Raw genomic sequence first — 25,774 nt, forward strand, 5'->3', positions numbered from 1 at the left:
GTAATGGGGTGCCCATGAGCTGCACCCCACTGGGGGTCTCCAAAATGGGTGATGGGGCATCAGCCTGCTAACCCTGGCAGAGGGACTGGAGGGTCCTGTGGGACAGAGCTGCTCCAGAGCAGAGAAATGTGGAGGCAGGGGAGAAGGGAGAAACTGGCTCCAACGTGTTTATTCTCCCAGCAGCCGGTAATTTTTCCAGGCCTGTATCTATTTGTGGCAACGTGACATGTGCAGCGTGGTGCTGTTCTGTGCAGGCTTGAAGGCTTGTAAAAAATTAATCGTGTACGCAAAATTTGGCTTTAAATATTCAAACTGGCGGTGGGGATGTGTGAGCCCCGTGCTCAGAGCTGAGCCCAGCAAGGGCTGGGACAAGGGGGTTTCCAGGAATGGGATGGGACAGGATGGGACAGGATGGGACAGGACTGTCCTGCCATGACCCTGAAGGAAAGTCCAGCCTGGTTCCCAGGTGTTCTCGGTGACCAGTGGCACCCAGAGCTTTGCCAGGGTCTGGCTGGGAGCTGCCAGGGGTGTGGGTGAAGCCGTGGGATGTTCCCTGCCAAGGAATTAGGACTGTTGGGTTTTGGAGCAGCCCGTGTTTGGAGGGCACAGTCCCATGTGCCGGGGCTGTGGCGTCGAGCAGACGAGGCTGAGCCATGGCCCCACACGGGGCAGCCCCCCCAGCCCAAGGGGGACCCCACGCCACGGGCCTGCCTGGGGCTGCTGGGGGGCTCTGCTCCCCTCGGGATGGGACTGGGGGCCGCAGGGTGAGGCTGTGCTGGGCTGCAGGGGCAGGGATGGGGTGTGGATTGTGTGTGTGAGGGGCTGGCGGGGGGTTGAGAGGATGGCCGGGGGCAGAGCTGCCCATCCCGTCCCTGTTTCCCATCCCGGGGTGCAGGGAGCCGGCGGTGCCCGGGATGCGTGAGTGCCAGGGCAGTTCCAGGGCAGATCACAGGGGGATCCTGTGATCCTGTCCCCGCTCTGGGGGCACCAGCCCCCGCGTGGTCCCAGCCCTGCTCGGGGGGTCCCGGTCCCGCTCCAGGGTGGCCGCTGCCCCTCGAGGGTCCCGTCCCCGTCCGGGGGTCCCCCATCCATCCCGGCGGGACCGCGCGGGGGCGGCGGCGGCTCATCCCGGGGGGGGAGGACGCGGATCCCGGTGCGGTCCCGGGGCTGCGGCTCCGCCACCTGCCGCCCCCGCCCGCCCGGTCCCGCTGCTCGGCGGCGGCGCGGCCCCTCCCCGGGGCACGGGGCGCGGGGCCGCGGGGCCGCCATGGAGGAGGAGCCGCCGCCGCCGCCGCCGCCGCCGCCGCCGCCGTGCCCAGCGCGGGGCCAGCGGCAGCCGGCGGCCGTGGGGCTCCCGCCGCCGCCGCGCCATGGGCCGCTTCCCCGCCGCCGCCGCTGCCATGGCGGCCGCCTTCCTCAGCCCCAGCCTCGCCTTCAGCTCCCACTTCGACCCCGGTAAGTGCCGCAGCCCCGGGGCTGGCGGACCCGCGCCCCGAGCCTCCCCCGGCGCTCCGCCGTGTGCCCGGCTCAGCCCCGCGCCGCTGCCCTCCCGGTGCACCGGGAACGAGCATCCCCGCACCGCGCTGCACCGCGAGCGGAGCATCCCCGCGCCCTCATCACCGGGAATGTCACTGTACGGGCTCTGACAGCCGGACCCGACCCGGTGTGGCGGTGTGACACCCCAGTGTGGCCGTGGGACATCCCAGTGTGGCAGTGTGACCCCTCGGTGTGGCCGTGGGACACCCCGGTGTGGCCGTGGGACATCCCGGTGTGGTGCTGGGACACCCCGGTGTGGCGGGGGGACACCCCGGTGTGGCCGTGTGACATCCCGGTGTGGCGGGGAGACATTCGGTGCGGCGGGGGAGCACCCGGTGTGGCGGTGCGGTGGCATCGCTGCCGCAGCCGGGCGGCATTTTGTTCCGCGGGCTGGAGCGCGGAGGAATCCCGGGGCTGCGCTGCCTCTGAAGGCATCTCCGGGCTTGGAACGGAATAATAACAACAGGGAGGATGGTGATGGTGAGAGGGAGGAAGACGGAGCCGGGGCTGAGCCCCGCGGCGCCGGGGAGCGGGGGGCTGAGGGTCCCCGCGGGGCTGGGGGACCGGCGGGGCTCGGTGGGTGCCGGGGCTCGGTGGGTGCCGGGGCTCGGTGGGCAGCGGCGTTTCGGGGCGCAGCCGTTATGTAAGCGCCGTGTTCCGGCCGCGGCGCAGCTGCAGGAAGATGCTGCAGCCGCGGAGCAGCGCGGGGCTGGCGACTGCGGTGCGTGTTCGGGGCTGCGGCCGCCGCAGCCGCCCCTCGCCGCCGCCCCCGCCGCCGCCTCGTGTCCCTCCCGGTGCGGGGCTGGCACCGCGCGGGCACCGGGACCCCGAGCGGGAGCGTCCGGAGGGCGCTCGGCTCCGGCCCTTTGTTTACCAGCCCGGGATAACGCGGCTCGGTGCCGCCGCTCCCGGCACGGCGGAGGCGGCGGAGCGGTGCCCGTGCCGGGCGCGGCGGTGCCGGAGGCTCCGGCTGTCGGTGCCGGGCTCCCGCTTCCCTCCCCGCCGCCTTCCCGGTCCCTCCTTCCTCCGTCGCTCCGCTCCCCCGGCTGCGCACGGTCGGAATCCGTGGGGGGATTTGGAAATGAGCCGCACCAGGAGTCACCGAGCGGGGACTTTGTCCCCAGCCGCTCGTTATTTGCTTCTGAAATCTCATTATTTACATCCAAAATGCGGCAGTGCCGGGACGGAGCCGTTTGCCAGGCTCAGCCCTCGAGGAGATTTTGCTTTGGTTTTTGGTGTGGCCCCGCTCCACGCGAATCCTGCCGGCCCGGGGGCTCTCAAGGCAGGTTTGGTTTCAAAAGCCTCCATCCCTGTTTCCATCGCTGCCTGTGCTGTGCTGCCAGGCCCAGGGCTCGGCGCTGCCGTGCAGCTGCCACCCACCAGCACCGGGAGAGGAATTGAAGGGGGAACAAACCAGATTCTGGATTTCACGGCTTTGTGGATTTGGTCCATGTGGCAGCAGCTCCTGCCTGTGTGCCAGCCAGGCTCCCTGGGGGGGGCTTGTGCCAGCGAGGAACTGGGGGCAGCAGTTTGTAGGGCACGTTGGCACCTCAGCTGGGACGGGACAGGAGAGGCCCTGGTGCTGCTGAGGGGAGCATCTCCTCCCTCCTGGTCCTGCGTTCCCTGGAAATGCACGGTTGGAAGCTGGGCCGTAGGTGGCCTGGTGGCATGGGACAGTGACAGCAGTGTCACCTGGGGTGGAGGTGCCACAGGATGCGCAGGATGTGTCAGTGCAGCTGCTCCTGTTTCAGCCTCACCTGCTGGATTTGGCTTCTCCCAGCATCTGTGTCAGGGATGTCAGCATCAGCTCTGCCAGGGATTCATTCCCTTCCAGGCTCTGGGGGCTCTGGGGGAGGGCCCCAGCCCTGCAGCCTCGTGGTTCCCATCTCTCTTCACCCCTTCCCAGGCCAGGCCTGGAGATGGTCCTGCATGGAGCACTGGACCCACGAGTGGGGCACGACCCAGCCCTGCCTGCCCCAACGTGCCCCCCACATCTCCCGGGCTTCCAGGGGCAAATGGGTGCCCACTCCCTGCCCTGGGGAGTCGAGGAACAGGGAGGGCAGGGGCTCCCCTCAGCCCTGTGGTTTTGGGTCCACCTGGCACCTGCTGCCATGCAGTGCCTCAGTGACACTCAGTGACAGCAGCATGGTGAGTGTTGGTGCTCCGTGTCCTCCAGCTGCTCCTGGCACAAGGATGGGAAAGGACTTGGGGGATCGTGGTGGCAAAGGGGCCATAGCAGGCAGAAGGACCCTGGCAACCCAAACCAGGGCCAGGCACGCTCTGGCACCGACTGGGCCATACAAGGGAAGGTTCTGTTGGGGCTGGACACACCGAGGGGATTTGGGGCAGGGCAGCGGGAGCTCCTTGGCTGGGAGGTGACAGTGGTGGCAGCAGCGTGCCCGTTGTCCTGTCTTGCCACATGTTTCCCACTGGGGGATGGCACTCTGGGCTGGAGGGCAGCAGGGGCTGGGCACACAGCCAGGAGGTGACTCCCAGTGCCCACAGGGATGCCAGGGGCAGGCAGAGTGGGGTGGCATGTGGCAAACCCCCTGTCCTGGCACAGGGAATGGCATTGGCACAGCACAACAGGGCAGCCAGGCCCCACCTGGCTCAGTGAGGGGACAGAGCCAGGATCCTGTTCCCTGAGGGTGCCACTTTGCTCCCCCTTCCTCCCCTCCCTCCCTCCTGCCCCACGCACACGCGGGTGTGTTCTGGAACGCTGACACCGATCCCTGTCAAGGCTAATTAGCAGAAATTACCATGCCGGGGTTGAAAGGGCCCCGCGCCGCCGGGGGCAGCGGGGCTGTGACTCACGGGCTCCCTGCCCGGCACTCCCAGCCCTGCTGGGACACCCTGTGCCAGGGCAGCCGGCGGCTCTGCCCTCCCTGGCACCATCCTCCCGGCCAGAGCAGGGCTGCGGTGCCCCTGAGCCGAGCCGTGGCACCCGGGGACAGCTGGGCGTGTGGGGCAGCAGTGGCACTGCCAGCGTGGTGCCAGTGGGGGTTCACACCCAGCAGGGCTCTGTGTTCAGTGTTCAGTGCCTGTAGCCAGGCAGCATCCCAGGTTTTGCCTTGGTGTGACGTCACCTCCTCGCCATCCCACTGCTGGGCTGGAAAATCCCAGGATTTGGGTCAGAGGGGCACTTGGGCTGCTCTGGTGCCATGGCTGAGCCTGTTCCCACCCTGTGCTGCTGCACTGATCCGGCAAGTGAACAGGGGCTGGGGGCACTGCCCGGGGTGGTGGCACCGGGGGATCCAGGGGTGGTGGCACTGTGGGATCCAGGGGTGATGGCACTGTGGGATCCAGGGGTGGTGGCACAGGGGGATCCAGGGGTGGTGGCACAGGGGGATCCAGCGGTGGTGGCACTGTGGCATGGTGGGATCCAGGGATGGTGGCACCGTGGCATGGTGGGATCCAGGGATGGTGGCACCGTGGGATAGTGGCACGGTGGCACGGTGGCACAGTAGGATCCAAGGGTGTTGGGATGCAGGATAACGGTCCTGGCCATGCACTGCTGCCACTCCAGGGTTCCAGACGTTCTCCTGCCCCAGCAAGCGGCCCCTCACATCCCCAGTGGGAATTTGGAGTGGGCTGAGCCGGAGGGACCCCAGGGGCCGTGTCACAGGGCTGGAGGGTGACATGGCTGGCCCGGAGAGGAGCTCTCTGTGCTGACTCAGCGTGCCCACTGGCAGGAAAATCAATCTTCTGGGGGCATTAATCCCCCTGACAGCCCGGGAAGCACCATCAGAGCACGGCACAGCCGTCTCAGGGCTGCCACTGCCATCGTTGCCATCGGCCAAGCTCCGAGGGCCGGCCCAGGCCCTGATGGCCGGGGACACTGAGGGGACACGGAGCATCCTGGGATGCTCCAGAGCTGGCACCGGGCTCCTGGTGGAGCTCAGCACCGGCCAAGGGACAGTGAGTACGTGGGGATTGTGGATTTGGGAGGGCTGAGCACTGGAGGAATGGGAATTTCCCAGGATTTCCCACAGAGCCACTGTCCCACAGCCCAGACTGTTGGGGGGATCCTGTTCCCTACCCCTTCTCCTGTGCCAGCCGTGCCCACGTCCTCCCTGCAGCCTGGTGCCAGCAGCGGGGTTAGCGCCGTTTGTTTTAATTACTGGAGCGAAGGAAAATTCCAGTGTGGGCAAACGCAGTAAGTGGAACAGCTCTGCCCTGGCTAGCAGGGCACCCACCAGCTGCCAGGCTCCTGTCCCAGCTGTGCCAGGGTGTCCTGCTGCCAGGCCACCATGTCAGCCACATTTTCACCTTTCCCAACTAGCTCTGTGGTTGTGTGCTGCCCACCCTCAGCCATCCCTGTGGGGAAGGAGGGATTTTCCAGCCGCCCTGGTCTGTGTGTTCCCATGCCTGCAGGTGATTTGGGCACCATAGACTGACCCGAGGGTGGACGTGGGGCAGGGAGGTGCCAGGCCCTCCCCAGCTCCGTGTCCTGAGCATCCTCGATGCCGAGCCCCACTCGGGGCTGGGGCACTGGGATCTGGGCCCTGCTGGGGGACAGAGCCAGACCCTGAGCCCGGGTTCCTTCCTGTGCCGGGGGACACCCTCACCCCCAGCCTCCCCCTGCTCGGGCCGTGCTCCGGAGCCAGAGCTGCTCGTTTCATAACGGCGCCGAGCGAGCGTTTGGGATATAAATAGGGCGCCCCTCTCGCGCTGCCGCTCCCGCTGTTACGTAAAGGCTCTGGGCTCTGCGAGCCTCGGCGGGCATGGGCCATGTGCCTGGCACTGCCCTGGTACTGCCCAGGTACTGCCCAGGTACTGCCCTGGCACTGTCCTTGGTACTGCCCTGGTACTGCCCCGGTACTGCCCTGGCACTATCCCTGGTACTGCCCCCGGTACTGCCCCGGTACTGCCCCCGGTACTGCCCTGGTACTGCACCAGTACTGCCCTGGCACTATCCCTGGTACTGCCCCCAGTACTGCCCCGGTACTGCCCCGGTACTGCCCTGGTACTGCCCTGGTACTGCCCTGGTACTGCCCCCGGTACTGCCCCTGCCACGGGGATCCCGGGCTCCACGGTGTGGGATGTGCTGCACAGCACTCACTGAGAACAACAAGCTCAGTTTAAATAATCAATTTGAGCTTGCTCTGCATGCCTTTTACAATATTCTTTTTTTTATTATTACAATATATTATTTTAATACTAATAATTCTATAATAGACTATATATTATATATAAAAATACAATATATGTAACTCCATGTATAATTCTATATATAATTCCATACACAATTATAATATCCTATATATAATAATAATATATTATGACTATATATTATTATTATAGACAATATTATTATAATTACATTATAATAATTATATTATCATAATAATATTAGTATTATTTTCTGTGGAAACAGAGGGAATTGTTGGCTCTTGGCTCTGCATCAGGGCGGGCTTTGATGGAGGAACTTGATTTTTTGTCCCTAATCAGGCTGACACGCGTGGTGTGTGCGCAGCAACGCCAGAGCCTGGCCTGTCCCTAGCACAATCCTTGTTTTTATTTCGTTGCTTCAGAAAATGATGGATGATTTTCTGTTATTTTCCACCTATTTATTTTTTGCTGCTGTTTCAGCCCTAGATGGTAAAAGCAGAATGAAAGGGCAGAATCAATCCTTTTGGTGAAATACGCCACGCTAAGAGATACAGAAGGAGAAGGGATTAGCCAGGCGTGCCTGGAATTCACAATTAACTGATCTATTAATCACCAGAGAGGCTGCTCCAATGGCTCTGGCTCTTCCTGGTGGGAAAAGGTCTCCAGCAATGGGGATAAAGGGTGCTGCTCCCTGCTCCTGCTTTTAGGGAGGGGGTGCCTGGATCCCACAGCAGCCCAGCCGAGCAGGCTCTGGGTACCACAGCGAGGGGTGCCAGGATCCTGGGGGCTCCTGAGCAGCCCAGGGGAGGATGCTGTGGGCACCAGCTCCGTGCCAGGCTCCTGGCTGGCACCGTGGTTACTGCCAGCCCCAACCCTGCTCCCATGGCAGGGCCTTCCAGGCTCGGGGCTGTAGCTCAGGGTGGTTCCTGCTGGTGCCTCCAGTTTCCCCTGGAGCTGCTCAGGCCCCAGGCCCAGCCTGTGCTCACACCCCAAACAGCAGCGGGGGGTGAGCAGAGCGTGTCCTGTGGGCTGTGAAATTGCTTCCCTGGAAGCGCCCATGGGCACAGGGATTAATGAGTGATGCCAGGGAGAGTGGATGGGGCTGGGATGGGAACGAGCAGCCCGTGGCCGGAGGGGCTGAGGGACGTGAGTGTTTGATCCTGCCCAAATGCCATCTCAATCCTGCCCTGCTCCCTGTCCAGATCCTGCCCCAATCCTGCGTTGCTTCCTACCCATATCCTGCCCTTCTCCCTGCCCAAATCCCACCTTGCCCAGCAGGATCTGGCATGTTTCCAGGCTGGAATCCGCGGTGGGCAGCCAGAGGGAAGGGGGGATGTATGGACCATGCCCTCAAGGCGCCAGAGCATCCATCCCCTCCTGGCTGACCCTGCGAGCCCTCCCAGGGCAGCTGGGAACCACCGGTGGGGAAACTGAGGCACAGGCTGCCTTGCGGTAGGTGCTGCGGCGCGGGGCCCGGTGGGAGCGGGGTCGGGGCGTGCCGTGCCCGGAGCCCGGGGCAGTGCCGGGCCGGGAGCCCCGAGCTGCCGCCGGCTCTGCGGGAGCCCCGGCTCGGCCCTTCCGCACACGTCAGCCCCGCTGGCCGGGCGGGCTCCGCCGGCACCGCCGGGATCGCCGGGCGGCCGCAGCATCGCCCCGCCGGCCGCCGGAGGAGCGGGGCCCCGGCCGGCCCGCGGCAGCCCCGGGGCCGTGAGTCAGCAGCGGCGGCGGGAGGGCGGCACCGGGACACCCCGGGCTCTGCCCGGCCCTGCTCGGAGCCGCGCCGGGGCCGCGACCTGCGCTGGGTGGGCGATGCAACAGGCGGGGGGACAGCGCGGGCGGGGCTGCGCCGGCCGCGGGTGCGCCGTGCCTTCCGTGGGGTGGGAGGGCGACTGCAGCACCCCACTGCACCCCATTGCACCCCGCTGCACCCCACTGCACCCCACTGCACCCCATTGCACCCCGCTGCACCCCACTGTACCCTCCTGCATCCCACTGCACCCCATTGCACCCCACTGCACCTCACTGCATCCGGCATCCCGCCTCTTCCCCTGTGTCCCTTCTGCTCCCGTTTGCCAGGGCTGGGGGTGACGGTGGGCGGGTGTCCCTGGAGCTGTGGCCTGTCTGCTGCCACCAGCCCCAGCAGTCCCTGCAGCCCCCAGGAGTCCCCTGCTGTGGGGCTGGCCCGGTGACGGTGGCTGATCCCTGGCTCAGGGGTCACTGGGTGGAGGGGCTGCGAGTGACGCCGCAATTCTGGGGGATGCACGGGGCACCCCTGTGGTGAGGAAGGCCAGGGGAGGGCATGGCTTCGGTGCCAGGGGAGGGCATGGCTTTGGTGCCAGGGGAACCTCACTCCTGCTGTCAGAGTGGGAGGCAGAGCCTGGGAATGGAGGGCAGGATGTGTCTTGAGGGCCCTGGGGTACTTCTGCACTCAGGCAGCCCTGTGCCCCAGTGTCCCTTGTGCCCTGGTGTCCCTTGTGTTCCTGGTGTCCCTCATGTCCTGGTGCTCCCAGCGCTCCAGCATCTGCTGCTGCAGGTGCACCTGACCTGGATTTGGGATAATTTGGTATCTGAGATGATGCCACGCTTCCCATCCCCGTTGCTGTGGGTACCGGGAGGGAAGGTGCCAGTGGGCCATGGCAGTGGTGGTGCCCCTGCCCAGTCTGGGCTGGTCACGGCTCCCAGGTCTGTGATTGTGCAGGTGGGGAAACTGAGGCAGGACCAGCTGGATCTCACTGGCCAATTGTCCTCCCTGGGAACCTCCAGTTCCCGAGCTGAGGGGCAGCTCAGCTGACGGTGCCCTCGGACGGGCTCCCGTCCCCGTGCTCTGCTCCTCGTTGCCGTTCAAAGGCTCTTTTCAGTGAGTCATTTTCTCTCTTGCTGTCCCACTATCCAGGGAAAATGGTGACGTTGGCGGTACAAAGTGTGTTCACCATGGAAACCAGCTGGAAGGGGGGGCACGCCGCCCCCCGCTCCTCCCAGGTTCGGCTTTGCATCCCGAGCCTCAGAAGATGGCTCTGGAGCTCCTTCCCTGCTCCCTGGCATGGCCGGGCTGTGCCAAGGCCTGTGGGAGCCAGGGTGCCCTGTGCCCACCCTGCGTGGTGCCGGGCAGTGCCCGGGGACAGTGGGCGCTGCCAGCGCCCACCAGGGCAGCAGAACCTTCCCCAGCCCTGGTGCCCTTCAGGTGCCAGTCTCAAGGACACAGGGGAGCCCGAGCTCTGGAGCAGGGCAGCGTGGCTGGGGCACAGGGACAGGGACGCTCCGTGGGCCACGTGCTGGAGCCACGTGTGTGCCACGAGCATCCCCGGCAGGGGCTTGGTGACCAGGGAGGGAGCATGGGACCTGTGGGGTCTGTGCCAGGCTCCTGGCTGGGCACAGGGCACCGATCACAGCCGGGCACCGCGGGGCTCTGGGGGTCTCCGGTGCCCGGCTCCGCTGGCAGTGCCACGACCTTCCGGCTGCTCCCACCACAAGGGCGCCGGTTGCTTGGGCAGGCTCCGGGCAGAATAGTAATGTGGCAGCTGCAGCTGGCAGTGGGGCCTGCTGGGGATGGGCAGCTGTGACACGGCCACCTCCACTGCCACTGTGGCCACCGTGTGCCCTGCCACCCCACGGGACACCGCACAGCTGGAGTGGGGGGGCAGGTGCTGGGATTTGGGGTGTGCTGGTGCCCAGAGGATGCAGTGCCCAGCCAGTACAGCCGTGTCCCTTCCCCATGCCCTGTGAGCCCTCCCCAGTGCCCAGAGGATGCGGTGCCCAGGCAGTGCAGCTGTTTCCCTTCCCTGTGTCCTGTGAACCCTCCCTGGTGCCCCCAGCCCTGACCACCTCGTGTCCCCACAGACGGCACCCCCCTTAGTGAGCTCTCCTGGTCCTCCTCGCTGGCTGTTGTGGCTGTTTCCTTCTCGGGGCTCTTCACCTTCATCTTCCTCATGTTGGCCTGTCTGTGCTGCAAGAAGGGGGACATTGGCTTCAAGGTGAGCTGAGGGGCCGGGAGGGGTTCCCAGGCCGGGGTGGGGGGTTCTAACCAGGGACCCAGTGAGGGATGGAGGTGTCTGGAGGCTCCTGGTGCAGAATTCTCTGCCCCAGTGCCAGGGCTGGATGTGTCCTGGCTCAGGACAGCAGCGCTTGGAGGGAGGGGTTCAGTCCCTCGCTGCCTGCCGGGGCTGCGGGGCTCAGCACAGTGGGGCTGGATCCTGGATCCCAGCTCCACCGAGCATGGATCTGTGGGATTCAGGATCCTTGGGGTCGCATCCTGGATCCCAGCTCCACAGTGCGTGGATCTGTGGGATTCAGGATCCTTGGGGTCGCATCCTGGATCCCAGCCCCACCGAGCGTGGATCTGTGGGATTCAGGATCCTTGGGGTCGCATCCTGACCCATCCGTGCTCCCGGCTCCGTGCGGGGCCAGGCCACGGCACGGTTAAGGGCCCGGTCCCACCCGCACGCCCCCGAGGGTGGGAGGCACCCTGACCTCACAGGCACAGAATGTGCCGAGAAAACGCTTTTTCCCTAATTGCTGGGATTTTTGTGGAGGCTTGAGGCGCCCGCGGCGGGAGGGGGTCAGGCTGGGGGGGACACGCCGGGTGTTGTGTATCGTCCCACACCGCCGGAGCACCTCGCCGTGCCGGGGGGGCACAGTGACCCCCTGGTGCCCCCGCACTCGTATTTATGTGCGAGCGGCCGCGCCGGTGTCCGCGCATGGCCCGCGGTGGCACACGGCACACGGTGCGGCGCCGGCAGCGCCATGAGGCACAGCCTGGCACGGAGAGATGCTCACCGTGTCCTACCTGCTCGCCCGGGCGGCTTTTGGGAGCCGAGGGCTGCCGGGGTGGCACAGACAGGTAATGGATGGCCGGTGGGGAGGGTTGTGTGCAGGGAGGGGGGGATTTAATGAGCCTGTTGGGGCAGAGGGGTGTGCAGGGCACCAGAGCAGTGGGGAGCCCATGGGGTCATTGTCTCTGCTCACTGTGTCACCCCCTGCACCCTGAACCAGGAGTTTGAGAACGCCGAGGGGGATGACTACGTGACAGAGCTGTCGGCCCAGGGCTCGCCTGCCCCCCAGCATGGCCCCGAGGTCTACGTGCTGCCCCTCACCAAGGTGTCCCTGCCCATGGCCAAGCAGCCGGGGCGCTCAGGTAAGCCAGGGTGGGGCAGGCCCCCTGCATGCTGTGGTTGGGGTCTGTCATCACAGGGCAGGGTGATGGGGGGATGCTGGGTGTCCCCTGCGGTGGAGGGACAGATCCAGGGGAGCCCTGGCAAGGGACAGGCAGCCGAGGTCCCTGGGGAGCGCTGCAGGGTCCCCCTGTGCGAGGGTCCCTTGTCCCTCTTGCATGTCCCAGCCCAGGGGAGCAGCACAGGGGTGGGACAGGACACGGCCACCCTGAACGGTGACATCCACGAGCCCTGGTCCCATGTAAACAAGGCCCTGAGTGGGAGAGGAATGTGGGGGGCGCCTGGTTGTGCCCCCTCCCACCCCGTGTCACTCCCTGCCCAAAGAATGGCCACAGAGGGGAGGGCAGAAAGGACCAACAATGGCCCCATTGCTGCCTGCCCTTGGCATGGGCTCCCGAGGGGCCGGACTGTGCCGGGGGGGCTGGGAAGGGGCTAAATGCCAGCGCTGTGCCGGGCTCAGCTCTGCACACCCTGCGGAGGAGAGGGGCAGGGAGCCAGATCTGCTGCCATCCTGCTCGGGGACACTGATACCCCACGTCCCCTGATCGTGGGAGGATGCCTGGAGACGAGGATGCCTGGGATGCAGGATTCCCAGGGATGGATGCTCCGGAGCATCCTGGGGTGGCAGAGGCCCTGGCACCGGGTGGCACGGTGAGGACAGCAGGGCTTGGCTGGGACTGGTGGGGAGCACAGGCAGGGGGACAGGGGGATGTGTGGGCAGGGGGACAGGGGGATGTGTGGGCAGGGGGACAGGGGGATGTGTGGGCAGGGGGACACGCGGGCAGCTGGATGGGCTCTGTTACAGTGCAGCTCCTCAAGTCGGCGGACCTGGGGCGGCAGAGCCTGCTGTACCTGAAGGAGATCGGCCATGGCTGGTTTGGCAAGGTGAGCCTGGGACAGGGACCCCCGGACCCCCCACCCTGCTGGGACGTGGGGCCCTGGCTGTGGATGGAGGGATGAGCCTGTCCCTCACCCCAGGTGTTCCTGGGGGAGGTGAACTCGGGCATCAGCAGCACCCAGGTGGTGGTGAAGGAGCTGAAGGCGAGTGCCAGCGTGCAGGACCAGATGCAGTTCCTGGAAGAAGCGCAGCCCTACAGGTACCTCTGGGGTCACTCCACAGTGCTGGGAGTGGGGATGCTGTGCCATGGGGGTAGATCCACCCCGTGCCGCCTTCAGCTGCTGGGCAGAGCCGTGGCTGCCCCTCGCTCTGGGGCAGCACAGTTCTGTGGGGCCACAGCCATCCGTGGGGCAGCAGTGAGGTCATGGGCAGAGCTGGGCCAAGCAGGGGGGGCACGGGGCTGCTCCTGCCCCAGCCCAGCTGAACAAATGTCCCTTTGTGACACATCTCGGGCGCTGGGACGTGCTGGTACCCGCTCCCGGCAGCCCCTGTGGTGCAGGCAGGACGATGGCTCCTGGGGCACTGCTGCCATCCCCCTGGCACAGGAAGGGCAGTGGTGCACACACACCCCCGTTGCTGTGCCCACGCAGAGCCCTCCAGCACACCAACCTGCTGCAGTGCCTGGCCCAGTGTGCCGAGGTCACCCCGTACCTGCTGGTGATGGAGTTCTGCCCGCTGGTGAGTCCCTGTGCCCGCTGCCCGTGGTGCCCCCCTGGGTGCCAGGCACGGAAGGTGACAGTGGCACTGCCCGCAGGGTGACCTCAAGGGGTACCTGCGGAGCTGCCGGGGGGCCGAGGCCATGACCCCGGACCTGCTGACCCTGCAGAGGATGGCGTGCGAGGTGGCCTGCGGCGTCCTGCACCTGCACAGGAACAACTACATCCACAGGTAGGCTGTGCTGCCTTCTGGGGGAGCTGGGGAGGGTCTGCACGGGGGTCCCCAAGGTGCCAGTGCTCCTGCCCCACCACTGCTCCTCCTGCCCAACAATATCCTGGTGCTGAGTGAGTTGCAGACGGAGACTCCAGCATCAGTGATTTTGTTGAGGAGGGGGCGCGCTGCCGTCGGGGGCCACCGGAGTGTCCCCACCCGAGCTCTGCAGGTGGGTCCCCACGAGGGTGCTCGAGCTGTGGGAGGGGGACGTGGGACTCCCAGCTGTGCTGGAGAGGGATTCCCTTAGGGCAGCCCAGCCTCGGTGGCCCTGTCTGCGCCCGGCTGCACGACCCGCCCAGTGCTGGAGCAGCCGCCCGGGTGCCCGGCCCCGTGCCAGGGCTCACGTTGCCCGGGAACAGGCGCCTTCTGCTTGGCTCGGCGTGTGACGGATGGACGGACGGACAGCGGCGCAGCTGGGGCCGCGCGGGCATTCCTGCTGTGCACTGAGAGAGCCGCGTTACGGGCACGCCCGGAGCCGGGCGGGGAACGGCCCCGCCGCCGCACGGCCGCCCCAGCCGGGTCCCCGGTGCGTGCCCGCCGAGCTCTCGGTGCCGGTGACAGCTCCGGGTTTGCTTGGCAGCGACCTGGCCCTGCGGAACTGCCTCCTCACCGCCGACCTCACCGTGAAGATCGGGGACTACGGGCTCTCGCACTGCAAGTACAAAGTAAGGCTGGTTGGAGGGAGGAGGGGGCTGGGGCTGCGCGCTGGGATCCCGCGGGACCCCCCCGTACCCACCCTGGCACAGACCCGATGAGCCTTCCCCCACATCCCCCCTCCCCAGCGGTGTTGGGGCACCCCTGTGTTTGCTGGGGTGCAGGGGGGTTCAGACCACCCTGTGAGGGACCTTTAGTGCCACCCGGTGTGCCCTGGCACCCACCCAGTGGGGTGACACTGCCTGGGCTGGTCCAGACGTGCCCCTCTGCCAGGCAGGCACAGGACCCTGCAGGCAGCTGCCAGCACAGCCTGGGGTTGCCCACTCGTCCATTTGTGTCCCTGTCCTGCTCCAGTTTGCCCACAGCTCCTGCAGAGCTGGGATTGCCAAACTGGGGGTCTGGAGGGGCTCAGGTGGGGGAGCAGAGGGGCAGAGGGGGGAAGGAGGGGAGGCAACAAGGGACAGTAGGTGCCAGGAGCAGAGCAGGACAGGCTGGGGGCAGATGTGGGGGAACAAGGGGCACGGGGGGCAGATGTGGGGGAACAAGGGGCACGGGGGGCAGATGTGGGGGAACAAGGGGCACAGGGGGCAGATGTGGGGGAACAAGGGGCACAGGGGGCAGCGACGGAGGTTGGGGAGGCCGGGGGTGGCGGCGTGGCCGGTCCCTGACGCCATGGATTGACGTTCTCTTCTCGTACTGACCCTGCACATTTGGCAGGACGACTACTTCGTGACGGCCGACCAGCTGTGGGTGCCGCTGCGCTGGATCGCGCCCGAGCTCATCGACGAGGTGCACGGCAACCTGCTCGTGGTGGACCAGACCAAGGCCAGCAATGTCTGGTGAGCGGCTCTGGAGGGCACGGGGGGCTGCAGCCTCACGGGGTGCATCGGGGTGGTTTTGGGGCCGATGGAGGGGGCGGGACAGGGGTCTCCCTGCACCCCCAGCACGGTGCCATGCCCGCAGGTCGCTGGGCGTCACCATCTGGGAGCTGTTTGAGCTGGGCAGCCAGCCCTACGACCACTACTCCGACCGCCAAGTGCTGGCCTACGCCATCAAGGAGCAGCAGCTGAAGCTGCCCAAGCCCCAGCTGAAGCTGTCGCTGTCGGAGCGCTGGTGAGGAGCCCGAGGTGCCCCCTTCCCCTGCCCCGCGGCACGGGCGGGGGCCGGGCTGACGCTGGCCGCTCCCCACGGCAGGTACGAGGTGATGCAGTTCTGCTGGCTGCAGCCCGAGCAGCGCCCCACGGCCGAGGAGGTGCACCTGCTGCTGTCCTACCTGTGCGCCAAGGGAGCCACGGAGGCCGAGGAGGACTTCGAGAAACGCTGGAATTCCATGAAGCCAAACGGCAGCGCCAGCGGCAGCCACCACGGTCCTGAGCTCTCGTCCTTCCCGCTGCTGGAGCAGTTCTCGGCCGACGGGTTCCCCTCAGACGGGGACGACATCCTCACCGTCATGGAGACCAGCCACGGCCTCAACTTCGAGTACAAGTGGGAGCACACCAAGACCGAGCACTTCCAGGCCCCCCTGGGGTCCCTGAGCCCCAGCAGCGCCGCCCGCTACCACGACCTCTATTACCCGGCCACGACGGCGGGGCTCAGCCTGGGGGTGTCCCCGTCCTGCTACGAGTGCAAGGCGTCGGGCTGCCCCGGGGTGCCGGCGCCCGGCGTGGTGCCCATCCTGGGCGCCCACAGCCCCTCTCTGGGCAGCGAGTATTACATCCGCATCGAGGGCCCCGGCGAGGGCAGCGCCGAGCTGGACTACGCCATGTGCACCTACAGCCCGGCGGGCGAGCGGGGCGCCCCGCGGGCCCCGGCCTGCTGGAGAGCGCAGGGCGGCCGCAGCGGCGGCGCCTACGACTCGGACTCGGGCAGCCCCACGGTGTCCCTGAGCATGGAGCCGCTGCTGGGCCACGCGCCCGCGGCCGAAGGCTCCTGGGAGTGCGCAGAGTATTACCCGTACCCCTGCCCCGGGCCGGAGCCGCGGGGCTACGAGCCGTCCCCCAGCCACGGGGCCGAGGGGTACCTGCTGGAGGAGGAGCCCCCCCAGCCGGGCAGCCAGGACTGGCCCGTCCCCGCCTTCCAGCCCGGGGTCTTTGCCGACCCGCTGGGCGTCTCGCCGTCGGGGAACTGCGCCTACAGCCCCCCGGGGTACGGGGGCACGGCGGGCCCGAGCGGGGCCCCTCCGGACTGCGTGGCGCTGGAGCTGGGCGAGGAGAGCCCCCCCAGCGCCCCCCAGGCGGCCGGTGCCAGCCCCCCGCCTCAGCGGCACCCGTGGGCCTCCAACAGCTCCTCCAACAACAACATCGGCGGCGGCAGCCCCCGCGAGCCCCCGGCCGGCGACAGCTGGTGCTACCGCCGCATGATCACCTTCCGCGGGCTCATGGCCAAGCCGCTGGGCACGGTGCCCCGCGGGCAGCCCCAGCTCGGGGGGTCCCCGCCGGGACACGACTTCCTCCGCCCGCGGCAGGATCAGCCCCCCGCCATGGCCGGCGGCTCCTCCTCCCCGTGCCGCTCGCCCTCCCCGCGGCGGCAGGCCTGGCACGGCCGTGACTCATCACCCTGCGGCCCCGCGCAGCCCGGCACGCTGGCGGAGAGCCCCGCCGCGCCCTGGGGCCCCGCCGCGGCCCCGCCACCTGCGCCGGGGGCCCCGCGCGATGCCCACCCTGAGGAGAGCCCGGCCGGGGGCAGCCCTGCCCGCAGCCCGCCGCCCCCCGCCGCCGCCGCCGCGGGGCCGGGCGAGGCCGCCCCCCCCACGGCTGGCACGGCCGCCCCGAGCCCCGGCCAGCCCGGCGCGGACGGCGCCCAGCCCGCAGCGGAGCCCGCCCAGGCGCCCGCCGAGGCCGTGGCCGAGAGCGGCGCCTGTGCCGCCAGCGACGCCGACCGGACGCCGGACAAGACCTTCTCCAGCAGCAGCTTCCCCAGCGTGGACGAGGGCAGCGACGAGGACACGGCCGAGCTGACCTCCGGCGTCTTCACCGACTTCTCCGGGGAGTTCACGGAGCGGGCGGAGGCGGCCCCGGCGCTCAGGTCCCTGCAGAAGCAGGTGGGGACGCCGGACTCGCTGGAGTCGCTGGACATCCCCTCCACCGCCAGCTCCTGCGAGGTGCTCAGCCCCGGCGCCTTCGTGCCCGCCGGCCAGGCCCGGGCCCTCGACAGCGGCTACGACACCGAGAACAACGAGTCCCCCGAGTTCGTCCTCAAGGAGCCCCACGAGCCCCGAGAGCCCGAGGCCTTCAGCCAGCTGGGGAAGCCGCCCCCGGGGCTGCCGGGGGCCGAGGGCGAGGCTGCGGCCCCCGAAACGCGGCTGCCCAGCGGCCCGGGCGCCGAGGTTCCCGGCCTGGCCGAGAAGAGCCCCTACCGCGACTCTGCCTATTTCTCCGATTGCGACGCCGAGGCCGAGCGCGGCCACACGGACGAGGGGGACAGCGATGGGTCCCGCACGCCGGAGGCAGAGGAGGGTCCCCGCTCCCCTTTGCAGGACACAGGGCGAGGAGAGGACCCGCTGCACCCGCCGGGGGCACCCGGCAGCCCCCCGGCCGCGCCTGGCGTCGCGGTGGCGGTGCCCACGCCGGCGGCGGTGGCTTTGGAGGGGGACTGGGTGGCGACTGGGGCCGGGAGCTCACCGGAGCAGGTGCCTGGCACCGAGCAGAGCCCCGCTGGCACGGGGCTGGTGCCGGGCAGCCCCCCGCGCCCTGACACAGACACCTGTCCCCCGGGCTCTGTGACCCCCAAGACTTTCCTCTTGACCCCGGTGCCAGTGAGCCCTGGGGAGCCATCAGCTCTTGGAGGGACCTGCGTGTCCGAGGGCGTCCCTGGACTTGGGGGGGCCACAGTGGGGGACAAACAGACTGTGACCCCCGCGCTGGGGCTTGGGGAGCGGGGGCTGCCCCTGGAGGGGCCCGGGGTGGGTGATGCGCCGGGGGGTCCCAGCACGCTGCTCCCCGGGGGTGAATCACCACCGGGTCTCTCCCTGGCCCCGGCTGCCCCCGAGCGCCGCGAGGAGCCAGAGGAGGAGGAGGAGGACACGGAAGACAGCGACGAGTCGGATGAGGAGCTGCGCTGCTACAACATCCAGGAGCAGAGCGAGGAGAGCGAGGAGGAGCCGGCGGCCGTGCCCATCGTGGTGGCCGAGAGCCAGAGCGGCCGGAACCTGCGCAGCCTCCTCAAGATGCCCAGCCTGCTGTCCGAGTCCTTCTGCGAGGACCTGGAGCGCAAGAAAAAGGCTGTGTCCTTCTACGACGATGTGACCATCTACCTCTTCGACCAGGTGGGTGCCCTGGGGGACAGAGCCAGGTACTGGGCACGGCTCCGTGCCATTTTGGTGGTGGGAGCCATCTACAGCCGAGCCCCCGGTGAGGTTCCTTCCTGCTGTTTCTCCATCCTCAGGAAAGCCCCACGCGGGAGCTGGCTGAGCAGAGCTTCCCAGAGCCCACCCTGCCTTCGGGGCAGCCCCCCTCGCCTTCGGGGCAGCCCCCTGCCAGTGGCAGCCCCCCCAGCCCCACGGACAGGCTCGGAGCCTCCGACGACTCTTCGGACGGCAACGCCTCGGAAGAGAGTAAGAGATCAGGAGCTCATGGGGTGGATTGTGGGGTGGTGAGAGGGCAGCAGTTATGGGATCATGGGGAGGCAGTTACGGGATCATGGGGACAGCGGTTATGGCATGATGGAGGGGCATTTATGAGGTGATGGGGTTAGAGATTATGGGGCTCACAGTGGGCTCAGCTCCCTCACTTTGTATCCCAGGCGGTGGCTTCGAGTGGGACGACGACTTCCCGCTGATGCCAGTGAAACAGTCCCTGGTGGCCTCGCTGCCGGGGACACCGGCGGAGCCCCCCGCGGCCGTGGTGCCACCGCAGAAACAGGTGCTGCCCATCCAGTTCTCCCGGTTCACGGTCTCACCTGCCCCGGTGTCCCGGTTCTCCATCACCCACGTCTCCGACTCGGACATGGACTCCATAGGAGGTGAGTCCCCCTTGGGATGCTGCTCCGTGGGTGCCCAGAGCAGCCGTGTCCCGGTGCCATCCACACTGTGAGCCCTGTCCCTGCACCCCGTGGGGACGGTCACCCCCACAAAGGGCTGGATGTCCCACGGGGGTCCGGGACCCTCTCATGGCTCTCTCTGCTCGTTGCAGGCAGCAGCGAAGACGGTGACCGGGAGTGAGCCGGCCGGGACGCAGCCGGCATTGCCCTGGCACCGGGGCGGCGCGGGGGCCGCCCGTGGGCTCCCAGACCCCGCTGGGCAGTTCGGTTTTTAGGCAGATTTTATCGCGAGGAACTCGTTTGCTGCTTCGAGTGGGAGCGGGGCCGGCGCGGCCCCCGCGGGGCCAGGCGGTGGGTGACGGTGACGGTGACGCCGAGCGCGCGTGCGGGTGGCTGTGAGCGTGCGTGTAAAATAGACACTTATATATATATATATATACATATATATATATAAATTATAGCGTTTCAAGGGTAGTGCCCTGACCTTGCTAACATTTGCCGAGTGTCCTCCCCAGTGAAGTTCCCCCTTGGCTTCTTGCCCACATGTGCTCCCCGAGGCAGTTTGTCCCCCACACCCTTTCTCCCCCGGGCCGTCCCCTCCCTGTGCCCTGTGCTCAGTCTTGCACCTTGTGGCAGCTTGGCTGTCCCACAGCGGCCCCACAGCTGCCCCACGGCTGCCCCAGAGGCACTCCATGACATTCCTGACCCAGGGGCCGCTGGCTGCTTCCACTCTGGATGTCATTCCCCGTGCCAGGGGTGTCACCGCTGCCTAGAGCGATCCCCATGGCTTTGGAGCTCCCCTCCCTTGGTTTGCAGGGATCGGTCCCAGCTGGGGATCCCTGAGGACTGCTGGGACCCTTGCCCGTTGTAGTGAGGAGCAACACGTGGAGGGCTGGTAGTGGAGGGAGTATTCCCCACCGGGACCCGCCAACCTGACTATTTTTGTATTTAAACAAAATTATTAAAAACCCTAACCCCAACCCCACCCCAAAACCAAAACTTGCTGTTGACTGAACCCACATTGACGCGATTTTAAGTTATTGCTGCCAAAGAGACTTATTGGGGAGGGGGGGGGAGGGGGGCGCGCTCGTGGTTCTTTGTTCTGTTTTGGGTTTTTTTTGTTTGTTTCTTTCTTTCTTTGTTTTGTTTTGGTTTTTTTTAATTCATTCGAGGCTTAGGATAATTGTGCAATTCCAGCTTCCGGAAGGAAATAGAAGTAAGCGGAGCTGAGTGAAACCTTGAATTCAGGGCTGGTTCCTTTTGGGGTCTATAGACCAAACCCTGAGGTGAGAAATGTCCCCCCTGAGCCCCTGCCCCTGTCCTGGCTCCTGTGTAGGGGGATGAGGGCACACAAGTGTCCCCGTGCAGGGACACTGCACAGACAGCACCCATGTGGGATGGGGCTGGTGCCAGGGGTTCTGCTCCATGCCACAGGGTGGTCCCAGCCTGGGCTGGACACAGCTCTGGCACCAGGGCCCGTGGGATGAAGCTGTCCCCACCCCAGCCTGGCACTGGTGCTGGCAAAGGTGTCCCATACCCACCCTCCCTTCTCCCATGGCCAGCCCAGCCCAGCTGTATCCCAGCTGGAGTGCCCTCAGTGCTCAGGAGGCTCTTGTGGGGGCCAGGGGCTGTTCCCCACTCCAGGACCCTGGGGGACCCCACCTTCAGCCCCAGAGTGGCCATGCCACCCCATTCCCCCACTGCTGGTTCCTCCCCCTCCTAAGCAATGAGTGCTTATTTAAGTGTTTTATTTAAGCCCCCACCTGGCCTGTATCCCCCCCACCCCAATTTTCCCAAGCTTTTTCCTTATCCCTTACAACAGGAGCCCACCCCCTGCCCTGACCAGGGTGCAGCACCCAGGGCTGCAGGACTGTGGTGCTCCTGGGATTTCCTTCCCACAGCACCCACCCTCCCACCCCCTGATCCCCCCTTCCCTGCACCCCCAGCACTGGGGGGGTTTGCTCAGCCCCTGGCACCCAGGGGTGCTGGCCCAGCCCCACCCCACACCCCGGGTTTGGTCTATGGCGCCGCAGGTCCCGGCCCCAGAGAGAGGATGAGGACAGAGCTGTGGCTTGGGTAACTTTTTTAATAGAAAGGCTCTTCTTACATGGTCTATTTTCTCAATACGGGTCATAATTGCTGTATTTTTTATCAGTGCTGATTTCCATACAGCTCCCAGCATGTGTGTCAAATCTCATCGGGCCAATAATAAAGTTTTTAAAATATCTTAAGCCGTTTCCTGCCCCGATCATTGCCCAGCACCCAGGATGGAGGCAGCTCGGGAGGGTCCCAGCCACGCTCCAGGGCCAGGCAGGAGCCTCTGGCCTGGGAAAATGCTGCGGGAGGGAGGGCTGGGGGAGGTTGAATTGCTCATAAATTACTTTTTCTCATAAAAAATTATTTCAGGTTACGTCTTACAGGTGCCACCGAGCCAGGAGGTGCAGCGAAGGCCCCGGGGGCTGGCTGGAGCCAGGGTGGCAGCTTGGGGGGCCCAGGGGACAGCCCCTGGCACGGGGGTGGAAGAGGACACCGCAGTGGCCGAGGGGAGCCCAGGCCTGTCCCCACCCCGGGCTGTGACCCCCAGCCCTCTCCCACCCACTGCCCCAGCCCCCAGCAGAGCCCTGTCCCTCACCCCTGCCCCATCCGCCCCCAGCCATCTGCTCCAGCCCTGGGAGAGGAAGAGGAGGCACATCCTGGAGCTGGGAGCCCTTGTGCAGAGCTGGAGCCTGGGCAGTCACAGGTGAAGCTCTTTTCCTGCAGTGGAGCTGGAGAAACCCATCAGAGGGGACACAGGAGAGATGAGCCACCACGTCCGACTGGGACCGAGCCCCGTGGGCCGGGGACACTCCGTGCCCTCCCCAGTGCCCAGCCAAGCACCCCCTGCCCGGGCTGTGGGCACCAGGACATGCTGCACCAGTGATCAGAGAGTGCAAAAGGACAGATACAACGGAAAAAGCAAAAACTCTGTTCGGGTTCGAGCCCTCAGCCATGGGAGACACAGTTCCTGCCTGGAAACCTCTTCTCCCTGTTTGTGGAGCAAGGATGTGACCCTGGTCACTCAGGAGCTGCGGGAAGGGCTGTGGGAGCCACCTTGCTCGTGGGCACCCCCAGCAGTAAGCTTAGCAAGTGTGTGTGTATATATATTTATATATATTTATCTCTATCTCTCTCTCATGCAGCCCTACGAATAGAGGAAGAGCAAACAGCCAAGCAAGAGGTCCGGATGGGAGCTCCTGTCTGCAGGGAGCAGGGGCACCCCAAGGCTCACTCCCACACTGCCCTGCCTCCAGCAGTGGTTTTTTCCTAGCTTATATTTTACAGCAGTACCGTAATTCCCTACAGCACCCCGCGCCCTGGCACAGCAGGAGCTCTGGGAGCGGAGCTGACCCCGTCCCAGCGGGGGCTGCAGTGCTGGCACCCCCTGCCCTGTCCCAGCCCGGGCCATGGCGTGGGCAGCGGGGTCTGGTGGGAGCCTGGGAGCTGCCTGTGCCCCCCACCGTGCCTTGGCTTGCCCAGGGTGTCCTGCCTGGCCTGGGGGTGTCCCCGTGTCCTGCCTGGCCTGGGGGTCCCTCTCGTCTGGGCAGGGGGACCGTGCCCTCTCTGCCTTGCTGCCCCCTGAGCACCGTGAGCCCACGGAGAGTTGTTCTCCAGCTGAGCTCATTTCCCCACCCACAGCAAGCTGCTGCTGGGCCTGGGAGCCAGCCCAGCTCTGGGACACGCTGCCCTGACTCCGGGAAGTGCCACCGCACTCAGCACAGGCAGGGGACAGGTGACACGGCAGCACTGTGACCCCCTGCCACCGAGGGAGGCTAGAGAAGAGAGAACTAGGGCACTAGCTTGAGCCTTTGGCTTTCAAAGCAGCAGGATTAATAAATTCCGCCTAGAAATGGAGTCCTGGGAAGCTGGACATGCAGCAGCGAGGAGGAGGAGGAGGAGGAGGAGGATGAGGAGGTGGCGAGTGCCACGCGGTGCCAGCGCTCCCGGATCAGCTGATGAGCGGGGCCGAGCGGTCATTTGTCACCGTTGGCTTCAGCTGGACGTTGGCAAAGGGGTTCCTGTGGAGGAAGAGGAAGAGGAAGGAAGAGTTAACAGGGTATGGAGGCCTGGAGAGGACAGGGCACCGGCACAGCGAGCGAGACTGGCGAGACCCCAGAACCAGCAGCGTTTGGAGAGGGCTTAAACTGGAAAAGCTCTGCCTTGTGGAGCCCCCAGCCCAGCTCTCCCCACTCCTCAGCTGTCCCCACTCCCTGAGCTGCCCCCACAACTCTGCTCCTCTCCCAGCTAAGCCGTGGTGGGTCAGAGATGGGCCGAGCCCAGCTGCAGGGGGATGTTCTCCTACCTCGCTCTCCTCCAGCCTAAAGCTGGGGATGCCAGGGGGGCCAGGGCTGATGAAGCTGCTCCAGCCTCCTCCAAGGCTGGATTCCAGCAGTTCCCACAGGTGGGAGCACTGTGGGATCACCCAGCCCTAGAGCAGGGGGTTATGGCTTCACTCCTGGCCGAGGGCAGAGCTGGCAGCTCCCTGCAGAGCCCTTGTGCTGCCTCTGGGGAAGTTAATATCCAAGAGGAAGAGTGTGGGAGACTAAGGACAGCTGGATGAGCTTGTCAGAGTCCAGAGCCCAGACTGGCTGACCTTGGGTTTCACCTACCTGGGGTGTCCCCAGCACCCTCCTGCTGCCATCGTCACCTGGCCAGGTCAGGGTGCAAGGATTCCCTTGGCACGGGGAGCATCCTTACCCCTTCCCCAGGAGGGCCCCTCTGTCCTCTCCCAGCCGGAGTTAATTCCCAGGGGGTGTGGGCAGCTCTGGGGTCCCTCTGGCTGCCTGGGGAGCCACCAAGCACCCCCTGGCCTCCCTGCAGCCCCTCTGTCTCATCTGCCCACTGCCCCCAGCCCTCCCCAGGAGCCACACAATCCTTCTGTGCCCAGTGGGAGCAATGGCCACAGCTCCCCATGCCAGGTCCCACAGCTGGGCCTCGGCTGGACACCCACCGTGGGGGCACAGCCCTGCTACCCCTGATGTGAGTTCAGGTAAAGTGCTGTGGTTACCATGTGCACCTGCACCGAGCAGCTTTGGGATGTCCCCAGAAGCTTTGGGATGTCCCCAACCATCTCCCAGAGCAGAAGGAAGATGCTGGAACCTGCGCCCCTCTGGGACAGGGTCTCACTGTCAGCCCCAGGCCCCATCTCTGCCATCCCTCAGCTCTCCACATTCGCTTTTTCTTTCCTTAAAAGATAAATGACTTTTGCTTAAAAATAGGGTAATTAATTTCACACCTAATTAATGCAGCTGCTTAGATCACTTTCCCTCCCAAGATGCCAAAATAGATTCTAGGACTGGAGGGAGAGGAAAAGTTGCTTTGATGAGTCACCCGGGGCTCATTTAACTCTTTCTGTACTGGCTGAGAAGAGCCACTGGGATGGAGCCCGCAGCTCCAGGGAAAGCAGCTCATGGATCAAAGAGAAACGGGGAAGGAGCTCTCCAGGCTCTGCAGTGCCAGCGAGGAGGAGGCTCTCGACTCCTGGGGAGGCTCCTGTGTCCCATCCCCGGGGCCAGGACCAGGAGCCTCCTGGGACAAGTCTACAACAAAAAAAGCTGCTCAAAAAACCTGCGGTTAGTGCGGGCAGGGCTGGGGCCGGCGGACACCTACAACCAAAGAGCCGGTTACGGGCAGAGGGGGCAGAGCAGCTCAGCATCCCGGCAAGCGCAGCAGCCACGGCAGCGGGGCGAGCAGCACAGGCATCCGGGGAGCCCCGGAGCTCGGGGACAAGCGGTGGTGACGCAGGGAGGGGACGGCGAGGCGGGAAGCAGAGCGGTGGCACCGTCCCCGCGCAGCCCCGCGGCCTCACCCGCTGCCCAGCGCACCCAGGGCTCGGCCCCGCGACGCCGTCACTTACTAACTACGGGCAGGGCCACCTCAAAACCTGGCCACTTCAACATCGGGGCTGCAAGGGAAACAGAAGGCAGGTTGGAGGACGCTGGGACGCTTGATGGGAACAGAAGGTCGTGGTTAAGGAGAGACTTAAGGCCACGAGCCGGCCGGTGGCCCGAGAGCCCGCTGGCCACCCCGCACGCAGCGCCGGCAGGCAGAGGAAACAGGAGGAAAAAGAAGAAAAAGGAGGAAAAGTGGTGTTTATTGAGTCGCTGGTGCTGTGAGGAGGGGAAGGAAGGGCACGGCCAGCTGGGAGCTGTGGGAGTGCGGCGGCCGGGCACGGCGGGGGCTGCGGAAGGGAGGGGGCGGCTTCCTTCCCCCCTCTGTGCCGGCCACCGCCGCTTTCCCAGCGCCGGGAAAGCGCAGCCGGAGCCTTGGCATGCGGGAGCAGGGGCAGCATCACCCCTGGGATGCTCAGCGAGGGGGAGCCGGCCCTAAAGCAGCTGTCGCTGCTCCCGCTCAGCGAAGCTGTTTAGTGCCAGCAGGGCTGAGCGCGCACAGGCAGCGTCCCCAGGGACGGAGCGGGGAACAAAAACATGGCCTGGGAACACGCGGTGGGCGATGCGGGCGG

The 25,774-nt window shown here is 66.0% G+C and overlaps 2 protein-coding genes across 11 annotated transcripts in view; one reads left to right on the forward strand and one right to left on the reverse strand.

Annotated features, from left to right (window-relative positions):
- Window positions 1–1,230: 1,230 nt before the first annotated feature.
- Window positions 1,231–21,506, forward strand: AATK (apoptosis associated tyrosine kinase). 7 transcript variants are annotated; one of them, XM_071451419.1, is made up of 14 exons: window positions 1,232–1,455; window positions 10,486–10,619; window positions 11,638–11,779; window positions 12,622–12,701; window positions 12,795–12,913; window positions 13,305–13,392; window positions 13,469–13,602; window positions 14,225–14,309; window positions 14,998–15,137; window positions 15,262–15,411; window positions 15,493–18,562; window positions 18,682–18,850; window positions 19,039–19,257; window positions 19,428–21,506. In XM_071451419.1, the coding sequence occupies exons 1-14, from the start codon at window positions 1,371–1,373 to the stop codon at window positions 19,454–19,456; spliced, it is 4,644 nt and encodes a 1,547-aa protein (XP_071307520.1). In that variant the 5' UTR covers window positions 1,232–1,370; the 3' UTR covers window positions 19,457–21,506. The 7 variants fall into 7 exon arrangements, with proteins under 7 accessions (XP_071307522.1, XP_071307520.1, XP_071307521.1 ...); XM_071451420.1 differs by having other exon boundaries at window positions 15,016–15,137; XM_071451423.1 differs by lacking the exon at window positions 1,232–1,455 and adding an exon at window positions 4,640–4,739.
- The window catches only part of BAIAP2 (BAR/IMD domain containing adaptor protein 2), a 43,413-nt gene continuing 38,980 nt past the window's right edge, over window positions 21,342–25,774 (reverse strand). For 3 of the 4 annotated variants that reach the window (XM_071451433.1, XM_071451430.1, XM_071451435.1), the window contains one exon: window positions 21,342–23,330. In XM_071451433.1, the coding sequence (XP_071307534.1) occupies window positions 23,261–23,330 (70 nt within the window). In that variant the 3' untranslated portion in view covers window positions 21,342–23,260. Of the gene's footprint in view, window positions 23,331–25,168; window positions 25,217–25,774 lie in introns of all 4 variants that reach the window. The other variant, XM_071451432.1, reaches the window with a different exon arrangement.

The sequence above is a fragment of the Agelaius tricolor genome, unplaced genomic scaffold (assembly GCF_023055355.1).
Source record: "Agelaius tricolor isolate 1412-34295 unplaced genomic scaffold, bAgeTri1.0.p SCAF_32, whole genome shotgun sequence".
NCBI classification, from domain to species: Eukaryota; Metazoa; Chordata; class Aves; order Passeriformes; family Icteridae; genus Agelaius; species Agelaius tricolor.